Source organism: Protobothrops mucrosquamatus, unplaced genomic scaffold (genome assembly GCF_001527695.2).
Source record: "Protobothrops mucrosquamatus isolate PMUCROS unplaced genomic scaffold, P.Mucros_1.0 scaffold3722, whole genome shotgun sequence".
Lineage (NCBI taxonomy): Eukaryota > Metazoa > Chordata > Lepidosauria > Squamata > Viperidae > Protobothrops > Protobothrops mucrosquamatus.
In genome coordinates this window covers 94,041-105,084 of record NW_015389675.1, presented here as the reverse complement: position 1 = coordinate 105,084, position 11,044 = coordinate 94,041, and the positions used below count along the sequence as shown (strand labels likewise).

The 11,044-nt window shown below is 45.7% G+C and overlaps 1 protein-coding gene across 1 annotated transcript in view; it reads left to right on the top strand.

The window, feature by feature from the left end:
- Window positions 1-3,589: 3,589 nt before the first annotated feature.
- Window positions 3,590-11,044, top strand: part of LOC107298108 (protein yippee-like 2) — a gene marked incomplete at its 5' end in the record, with an annotated part of 35,592 nt that continues 28,137 nt past the window's right edge. The window contains one exon of the mRNA XM_015827470.2: window positions 3,590-3,901. Coding sequence (XP_015682956.2) covers window positions 3,590-3,901 — 312 coding nt within the window. The remainder of the gene's footprint in view (window positions 3,902-11,044) is intronic.

Here is an 11,044-nt window from a genome sequence, read left to right as displayed (position 1 = left end):
CACCAATTCCAGATCTTCCATCATTGCAAAAAAAGATTTGGGGAGTCTGGAAAGGGCCACATCCCTAGAAGTTGATTTCTTATCTTTTAAAGTATCAAGTACCCCATTCCAATCTCCCATAACAATCAAAGAATTATAGTCCATAGCCACAATTTTCTGGTGTAATTGTCTATAAAATTGCTTTTGAGATGACAGCTGATTGGGGGCATAAACCCCCACTATTAAGCACTTTCTTCCATTTAAATTTATTTCCACAAATAAAAATCTTCCTTCTTTGTCAGCTTCTTTTAAGACAGGTGAAAGATGTTTTTTTATATATAATGCAACCCCAGCTTTTTTTTTAAGGGCAGGTGCAGCAAACAGGTCTCCAAGCTTAGAATTTAACAATAATTTTTGGTCTTTAACCACAATATGAGTTTCTTGTAAGCATGTAATATCATTATTAAAATGTCTTAGGTAATGAAAAACCTTACGTCTTTTGTGGGGTGTGTTAAGCCCTCCCACATTCCAAGATGAGATTTTAGTCATCAGCTGATTTCAATCCTATAGCAATACTTGAAGCATAAGACTTGGCAAAAACCTTAGGTCGAGCGCCACCTACTGGCTCCGAAGTAGCAGGTGTCAAACTATCAGCTGATGGGCGGGCTGTCAGTTGTAATTCCTTTTCCTTACGTCTGTGGGCTGCTCGAGTCATCCTTTGTTCTTTCGCATCATCTTTCACACGCCCATTTGCATCCTTAGCACCAGAAGTAAAAGGGAGGTCCACAATCAAATGCTCAACTATATCAGTCTTTTGGGTTGCAGGTGGACGCTCCACTTGCAGCACAGACGCCATGAAGTCGTTCGCTTTTTTAATCGAGTTGATTCTGTAGCGCTTACCAGCCACTGTTACAATTATACCCACCGGTATATCCCATCTAAAAATTATTTGCCTATTCTTAAGTTCCTGCGCCAGAAAAGCATAATCTCGACGCGCCTTAAGTATTTTCGCTGGAATTTCTTTTAAAAGAATAATGTCTTGGTTTAAAATCTTAAATCTTTGTTGATAGAAGAGCTGCATTATTTCATTTCTTCTCGCCTTCCTTGTAAAATAAACCGATTACAGTGCCTGTTTTGAACGGTGTGTAAACGTTGCTTATCTCTATGTGCCTGTCGATGGCCGAGTGCCAAGCTTCTAGAAATTCCCTAGCGTTTTTGCACTTGGCTTGGTCTAGGATGGTCACAGTTTGAAACTATGGTTGAGTCTGTTCATATGTTGTGAAATTAAAGAGGTTTCATTGTGTCTTCTGACTCTTAAGTCAGGGGTCTTCCAACTTGGCCCTTGGATGACTTGTGGACTTCGACTCCCAGAATTCCTCAGCCAGGCACGCGTGCCTGGCTGAGGAATTCTGGGAGTCGAAGTCCACAAGTCATCCAAGGGCCAAGTTGGAAGAGCCCTGCTCTAAGTAGTATTCGTGGATGCGCTCTGCAAGTCTTCTCCCTGTTTGTTCTATCAAGCGGCTATTACAGTCCTTACCCTGCGTGTTGTACATTAGGGGTCCCCCAATCTTTTGGGCACCTGGAGCTGCTTTTGTGGAAGACGGTTTTTCCACGGACTGGGGTGAGGAGGAGCGTGCAATCTAGGTCCCACGTGTGTGCAGTTTCGCTCGCCTGCCGCTCACCTCCACCTGTGCAGCCTGGTTTCTAACAGGCCATGGACCGGTACTGGTGCATAGCCAGGGGGCTGGGGACCCTTTTGTAGATGACTCCTGTTTTTTTCTTCTGGGATTGCTGGGATAGGATGTTTGGGTGCTACGGTGATGCCACAACTCCTACAACCACACGCTACAAACGTGGTTGGAGGAATCTATCTTTTCCTCCCTCCCTCCCCCTCCTTCTTCCTTCCTTCCTCCCTCCCCTCTTTCCTTCCTTCCTTCCTTCCCTCCCTCCCTCTCCTTCCTTCCTTCCATCCTTCCCTCCCCTCTTTCCTTCCTTCCCTCCCTCTCCTTCCTTCCTTCCATCCTTCCCTCCCCTCTTTCCTTCCTTCCTTCCTTCCTTCCCTCCCTCCCTCTCCTTCTTCGTTCCTTCCATCTCTCCTTCCCTTTCTCCCTCCCTCTCCTTCTTTCCTTCCTTCCCTCCCTCCCTCCATCCCCCTCCTTCTTTCTTCCTTCCTTCCTTNAGAGTCAGCCTGCAATGCTGCATTCTAACTATTGTGCCAGCACAGCTCCTACATAAATACATGCCAGTTGCCAAGTGTCTGAATTTTGATCATGTGACCAGAGGGTATTGCTATGGTCATTAGTGTGAAAACCAGTCATAAGTCATTTTGCTCAGTGCTGTTGTAACTTTGAACAGTCACTGAACAAATGGTTGTAAGTCAAGGACTACCTCTAGCCTTACAATAAAGTAGAATTAGCTGATCTGATTGTGCTTCCTCTTTGTTCTAGCACAGTGTTTCTCAACCTTGACAATTTTAAGGCATGTGGAATTCTGGGTGTTGAAGTCCACATGCCTTAAAATTGTCAAGGTTGAGAAACACTGTTAGCAATAGCAATAGCACTTAGACTTATATACATCCCACAATGCTTTGTAGCCCTCGCTGGGCAGTATATAGAGTCAGCATCTTGCCCCCAACAATCTGGATCCTCATTTTATTAACTTCAGAAGGACGGAAAGCTGAGTCAACCTTCAGCTACTCAGGATTGAACTCCTGGCGGTGGGCAAAATCAGCCTGCAATACGGCATTTTAACCACTGCGCCACCATGGCAAGGGAGGAAGGAAGGAATAGCACTTATGTACCGTCCCACAATGCTTTACAGCCCTCTCTAAGCGGTTTTCAGAGTCAGCCTCTTGGACCCAACAATCTGGGTCCTCATTTTACCGACCTCAGAAGGACGGAAGGCTCAGTCAACCTTGAGCCGGTCAGAATCAAACTCCTGGCAGTGGGCAAAGTCAGCCTGCAATACTGCATTTTAACCACTGCACCACCATAGGGAGGGAGGGAAGGAGGGAGGGAGGAATGAATGAAAGAAGGAATAGCGCTTATTTACCGCTTCCCAGTGCTTTACAGCCCTCTCTAAGCGGTTTACAGAGTCAGCATCTTGCCCCCCAACAATCTGGGTCCTCATTTTACCGACCTCGGAAGGATGGAATGCTGAGTCAGCCTTGAGCTAGTCAGGATCGAACTGCTGGCAGTGGGCAGAGTTAGCCTGCAATACTGCATCCTAACTTTTGCACCACCATGAAGGAAGGAAGGAAGGAAGGAAGGAGAAAAGGGAGGGAGAGAAGGAAGGAGGGAGGGAGGGAAGGAGAAAAGGGAGGGAGAGAACGAAGGAAAGGATAGAAGCAAGCAATGGCAATATCACTTAGACTTATATACCGCTTCACAGTGCTTTACAGTCAGGATTGAACTCCTGGCTATGGGCGGAGTCAGCCTACAATACTGCATTTTGACCACTGCACCACCAGGGCTCTTTTCTGGGTCTACCTGTGAAGGCTGACATGGCAGCAGCCTGAGATAGCTTACTCAGAACTGGAATGCCGAAGGTTCATACGAGAGCTGACCGTTGTTTGGAAAACCCATTCTTTCTCATTCTTTTGTCCGCTCAGGTTAACGTGGGTTGGTTGGCTCCTGTGCCCCGTCCTGTTATCCCGAAGGCATTGCCAGCGTGTGGAGCCTGCGCCACACCCACATCCTGCCAAATCACGGCCTTTACCTGCGTGTTCCAGTGTTTCCCCTGCGACCCGTCGTGTAGGAGGACCTCCTGGGCCACCTCCGAGTTCACGCAACATTCGGTGGCCCCAATGGTGAAGATGACCCGGTCGAAGACATTCCAAGCGTACCTGCCTTCGTGCCATCGCACGTACAGCTGCATCCACTGCAGGGCTCACCTGGCCAATCACGACGAACTAATTTCAAAGGTAGGTTGTCCTTCAGCGGGGAGGACTGCTAGAGTGCCTGGGAAATTGAACAACCCAGACAGTTTTAATGGATGTTTCATGTGGAGGTAGCCTTACGACTACAAACTGAACCCTAAATTTATGTTGCTAAGTAATTTCAAAGGTAGGTCATCCTCAAGCGGGGAGGACTGCTAGAGTGCCTGGGAAATTGAACAACCAGGACAATTTTAATGGATGTTTCATGTAGAGGTAGCCTTACGACTACAAACTGAACCCTAAATTTATGTTGCTAAGAGAGATACGTCAAGTGAGTTTTGCCTCATTTTACGACCTTGTTGCCCCAGTTGTTAAGTGAATCACTGCAGTTGTTCAGCTAGTAACATGGTCGTTAAATGAATCTGGTTTCCCCATTGACTTTGCTGGTCAGAAGGTCGCAAAAAGGGATCACATGACCCCCCAAGACACGCCATAAATACGTGCTGGTTGCCAAGCGTCTGAATTTTGATCACGGGACCACGGGAATGCTGCAGTGGTTGTGCGAAAAACAGTCCTAAGTCACTTTTTTCAGTGTTGTTGCAACTTGAAACAGTCACTAAACAAACGATTGGAATTTGAGGACTCCCTGTATTTTTCCTCCAGAAAAACTAATTTGATAATTGTAATTATAATTATCCGGAACCAATTTTGGGGAGACGATCTCTGCCAGGATGGAAACAGCAGCCTTATGTTGTTTTTCCAAAAGCTCAGATTCAGTGGGTCTTCTTTCCAAAAAATTGACTACAAATAGTCCTCGACTTACAACAGTTCATTTAGTGACCGTTCCAAGTTACAACTGCACTGAAAAAAATAGCCATTTTCACACTTAAACAACCGCTGCAGCATTTCCATGGTTAGTTGATCTGTTCTGTCCCAGCCTACGAGAGTCCTTGTTAAGCTCGCAAGGAGAAACCCCTCTTCCAACAAGCAGGCTGGAACTGCAGGAAAAAACCAAAAACCCCTTTTATTATTCACAGACCTGAATAAATGTCCAAGGCAAACAATGCCTTGGTAAGGCCACACTTGGAATACTGCATCCAGTTTTGGTCACCACGATGTAAAAAGGATGTTGAGACTCTAGAAACAGTACAGAGAAGAGCAACAAAGATGATCAGGGGACTGGAGGCTAAAACATACAAGGAACGGTTGCTGGGATTGGGTATGTCTAGTTTAATGAAGAGAAGGATGAGGGGGGACAGGATAGCAGTCTTCCAGTATCTCAGGGGCTGCCCCAAAGAAGAGGGAGTCAAGCTATTCTCCAAAGCGCCTGAAGGCAGGACGAGAAGCAACGGATGGAAATTGATCAAGGAGAGAAGCAACCTAGAACTAAGGAGAAACTTCCTGACAGTGAGAACAATTAACCAGTGCAACCACCTGCCTCCAACACTGGAAGTTTTTAAGAAGAGACTGGACAGCCATTTGTCTGAAATGGTATAGGGTTTCCTGCCTGAGCAGGGGGTTGGACTAGATGACCTCCAAGGTCCCTTCCAACTTTTATTTATTTATTATTATTATTATTATTATTATTATTATTATTATTATTATTATTATTATTATTATTATTATTATTATAAAACACAGTTCACAGAAACTCAATCCTCAACACGAACGGTTGCCTTCGGCAACCAGCACCTCCCACACCTTCCCTTTTATAATTCAGCCAAGGCATGGCTTCCTAATGCCTTCTCCTTTGCCTTTGGAGCCACCCCATTGCATTCCTCTGTCCTACTCGCTTCTCTTTCCTGCGCATTCGTGCATCCGGGATTTGTCCCAGCTGTTCTTCATCACTGTCCAACTCAGGCTCCCAGCACAGCTGTGTCTCACCCTGAGCGCAAGTAGAGGGGCCAGGCTCCTCGTCAGACTGTAAGTCTTGGAGCTGCTCAGAGCCTTCCTCTGACTCTGATCTCCCCCCTCCTCCTCCTCCTCTGATTCCTCAGACTCAGCTGCCGGATCCATGGGCCAGTGATCAAAATCCAGCCGCTTGGCAACTGACTGATATTTATGACGGCTGCCGTGTCCTGAGGTCATGTGACCACCATTTGCGACCTTCTCACAAGTCGACGGGGAAGCCAGATTCACTTAACAACCTTGTTACTCACTTAACAACTGCAGTGATTCACTTACCAGCTGTGGCAAGGAAGGTTGTGAATTGGGGCCAAAAAAAAAAAAAAAAAAAGGACTTAACAACCCATCTCACTTAGCAACAGAAACTTTAGGCTCAATTGTGTGGTCGTAAATTGAGGACTACCTGTATTGCAAAGTAGAGTTGTGCGGCTTTTGAGGGTGAGTGTGTGTTGACTAACTGTTTTGTCCGGGGGGGGAAAATTGTTCTTTATCAATAGTTTTTTATTTCAAGAAAGTTAAATGGGTTGCTTTGATGCTTTTATCCAGTTGCCTTAGATCCGTTCCAGGAAATAAAAGATTTGCAGACTTTCATAACTTTTTTCATTTTTTTTGCTGGTTCATCGGCTGCCCTTGTTTCTGGCAGGTGCACGGGTAAACATTTGATTTATTTTACGGCTTGATTTTTGCCTCTGTGGTCCTTAGTTCGATTAGTAAGAAGATTCCTTATTGTGGCTTTGTTGTCTGGCCAAAATGGGAATCTGGCCGAAAGCAAAGGAGCGGAATGTGGTTTTGTGGGTTCCATCTGGAGGAACATTGTATGCTTCAGGCTGTGATTGTGGATTGAAATTGTTGCACTTTTACTGGACGACCAAATTTTGGAAATGACTGAGATGTTTAGTTTATTTCTTTCAAGCATTTATAAAGCTTGAAAAAACTGGGCCTGCCAGGATTTTGGGTGGCCTCGGCTATACAGGTAAGTCCTCGATTTACAGCAGTTCGTTTAGTGACCGTTTGAAGTTACAGCGGCACCGAAAAAAGTGACTTAGGACCGTTTTTCACACTTACAACCATTGGAGCATCCTGATGATCACGTGATCAAAATTCAAACGCTTGGCCAATGACTCGTATTTATGACGGTTGCAGCGCCCCGGGGTCGTGTGATCCCCTTTTACGACCTTCTGACAAGCAGAGTCCACCGGGAAGCCAGTTAACAATTTGTGTTATTGACTTAACAACTGAAGTGCTTCACTTAACAACCGTGGCAAGAAAAGGTCGCAAAATGGGGAAAAATTCACTCAACAACTGTCATACCTAGCAACAGAACTTTTGGACTCGTTTTGAGCAATAGAATAGAATAGAATGGAATGGAACGGAGTAGAATAGAGTAGAATAGAATAGAATATTAACAATAGAATAGAATAGAATAGAATAGAATAGAATAGAATAGAATAGAATAGAATAGAATAGAATAGAAACTTTATTGAGAATCGAATCGAATCGAATCGAATCGAATCGAATCGAATAGAATAGAATAGAATAGAATAGAATAGAATAGAATAGAATAGAAAATATGGAATGGAATGGAATGGAATAGAATAGAACAGAATAGGAGTAGAACAGAGTACAGTGGTGGCGAACCTATGGCACGGGTGCCAGAGGCGGCACACAGAGCCCTCTCTGTGGGCACGCGCGCCGTCGCCTCAGTCCTAGGCCTTCAGCTGGGTTTTATAAAACCTTTTCACTATAGGCCTCCGCCGCCGTGTGCAAAAAAAAAAAAGGTTCAATCAGTCAATGTCAACTTCTCGCAGGAAAAAAAAGATCTTGCAAAGTTGGAATTGATTGATTGAACTTTTTAGTCCCACCCAGTCTGCCGTTACCACCGCAGCCACGCCCACCCAATGGGCCACCCCCAATTGGCCACACCCAGCCAATGGGCCACACCCAGCCAGCACTCGAGGATGCATAAGTGGGTTTTGGGTTGCAGTTTGGGCACTCGGTCTCTAAAAAGTTCGCCACCACTGGAATAGTAGAACAGAACAGAATAGAATAAATAGAGCAGAACAGAATAGGAGTAGAACAGAATAGAATAGAACAGAACAGAACAGAATAGAATAGGATAGAGCAGAACAGAACAGAATAGAGCAGAGCAGAACAGAACAGAACAGAATAGGAGTAGAACAGAATAGAACAGAGCAGAGCAGAATAGAGCACAACAGAATAGTAGAACAGAACAGAATAGAATAGAGCTGGAAGGGACCTTGGATGTCTTCTAGTCCAGCCCCCTGCTTAAGCAGGAGAACCTATACCGTCTCAGAGAGATGAATGTCTAGAATAAGTCGAGGACTACCTGCAAATAATTTTTGTTTATTTACTTATTTCATTTTTACCCTGCTTTTTCTTTGGTACTACTCCCGCCTCCCATTGTCCCCACAACAACAACGACCCTGTGAGGTGGGTCGTGCCAAGAGGGAGGGACTGTCCCAAAGTCACCCAAGTTAAAGAGAGGACTAGAATTCTGGCTCCTACATCATCGTCGTCTTCATTTTATGGGTAGTCCTCAACTTACAACCATTCGTTTAGCGACCACTGTTACCAAAGCTACAGTGGCCCTGAAAAGAATAATTTATGATGATGACCATTTTTCACACTTACGACTGGCACCGTATCCCGAAAAAGCCACATGGTGACAATTTAGGGCAGGGGTCTTCAAACTTGGCCACTTTAAGACTTGTGGACTTCAACTCCCAGAATTCCTCAGCCAGCACTTGGCTACTTTAAGACTTGTGGACTTCAACTCCCAGAATTCCTCAGCCAGCACTTGGCCACTTTAAGACTTGTGGACTTCAACTCCCAGAATTCCTCAGCCAGCACTTGGTCACTTTAAGACTTGTGGACTTCAACTCCCAGAATTCCTCAGCCAGCACTTGGCCACTTTAAGACTTGTGGACTTCAACTCCCAGAATTCCTCAGCCAGCACTTGGTCACTTTAAGACTTGTGGACTTCAACTCCCAGAATTCCTCAGCCAGCACTTGGCCACTTTTAAGACTTGTGGACTTCAACTCCCAGAATTCCTCAGCCAGCACTTGGCAACTTTAAGACTTGTGGACTTCAACTCCCAGAATTCCTCAGCCAGCACTTGGCAACTTTAAGACTTGTAGACCAACTCCCAGAATTCCTCAGCCAGGCACATATGGCTGAGGAATTCTGGGAGTTGAAGTCCACAAGTCTTAAAGTGGCCAAGTTTGAAGACCCCTGATTTAGGCTCATGACACCCAGCACCTACTTAGGACATTTGCAGCATCCTGGCGATCGCCATTTGCATCTTTCCCAGCCAGTTTCCCACCAGCAAAGTCTATGGAGGATTCACGTAACGATCATATGATTCAATTAACGTCGTGAGCGATTTGCTTAACGACGCTGGCAAAAAAAAAAGTTTATAAAATTAACCACCGCTTTGCTTTGCGGCCTGCAAAGTGGTCTGTGCAGGGAAAACCCCCAGCTCTGCTGAAGCCCTTTTAGCTTCACAGCTGAGCGGTACAGGTAGTCCTCGACTTACGCCCAAAATTTTATGTTGCTAAGAGAGACAGTTGTTAGTTGAGTTTTGCCTCGTTTTATGACCTCTCTTGACACGGGGGTCAAGTTGAATCACCGCAGTTGTTAAGTTAGTAAACACGGTTGTGAAGGGAATCTGACTTCCCCGTGGACTTTGTCCGAAGGTCGCAAAAGGGGATCACGTGACTCCAGGACACTGCAACCGTCACAAATACGAGTCAGTTGCCCGAGCAGCGGAATTTGGATCACATGGCCACGGGGATGCTACAACGGTTTTCAGTGTGAAAAACAGTCACATCACTTTTTCCAGGGCCGTTGTAACTTTGGACGGTCACGAAATGAACTTGTCAACGCTGCAAATGCTGTATATTCTTGCTTTGACAATATGCAGAACTGTCTGGTATTTTTATAGTTAAATCAGGCAACAGTGAAAGGGGAGGAGAATAAGAAAAGCCAGGGAAAAAGAAACTGGAAGTAAATCACATCTTCCAAGTTAATTGGAAGATGTGAACCATGACCCCAAAATAGGGGAGGGAAAAATGCCTGGAATGTATGTGCAACCGAAAAGAATCTCAGATCTAAGCATTTCCACCATGCCATACTGACATCTCTGTAACCTTAATAAATGCTTTTAGGATAAAAATATGCCTGAAAGTCCTTTTAAGTGTTTCGTTAATCAGACACATGACAGAACTGTTGTAGGTCGAGGACTACCTGTATATTATAATGAGGACTAGGAACTTGGAACATGGTCAGCAAGGCTCTTGCTGAACAGATAAGCTCCTTAAGTTCCCTTTGGGTGCAACCGTAATCTCTGTAAATTTGAGCAGAGGTCCCCAACCCCCTGGGCTGTGGACCGGTACCGGTTTGCGGCGTGCCCAAAACCGGTCCACGCAAAGAAGCAAACGGCCCATCCGCGGGATATAGGCAGTACACGAAACCACGCCCCTTCGGGTCCACGAAAAAGCCCCTTCCACGGAACCGATCCCTGGTGCCCAAAAGGTTGGGGGCCCCACTGAATTAAAGTTTCCTGATCGTCCGTGCCTGTGACTTGCTTAAGAACCACACCATAAAATGGTCGTACAATTGGGCCCCCATCTGAGGATGTCTCGCTTAATGACTGAATCACTTAGCAACGGTAGTTGCGGCCCCAATTGTGGTTGCAATTCGAGGACTTCCTATATTTGCCTCTGGAACTGGAGTTTTTAATTAAGTTCCGTGCGTGCACCCAGACATACACACAGTTCCAGCCGAATAATCTGTTTTCTGTAGTTTGATGCTGCCTTTTTTCCGTTAGATAGAAGAAATAAGCAATGTTGATTATGGAAATATGTCAAGAATGCTTTTCTGGCGTCCTACACCTTCTCTTTTCTTTCCTTCAAACCAACCGATCACAATTAAAGTGCCTCAACCAGGGAAATAGTTGTAACTGAGCCTGGAAAATAGGACTGTGAGATTTGAGCTGCAAGGGGCGGTGGGGTAGCGGTCGTTATAAGGGAGAGCCTTTGTCCGAGGGAGCCTTTGTCCGAGGGAGCCTTTGTCCGAGGGAGACCACTGTGCCTCAGATAGACGGTGTGGAGTCCCTCCTGGTGAAATGGGGGCAAGGGGTTCAAGTGGGTCTGTTGATTATATACCTGGCTCCCTGCTATGTATCAACAGCCCTGCCTGAGCTGGCCGACGTAATAGCCGGGGTGGCGGTTGCGACCCCCAGACTTATGGTCATGGGGGAT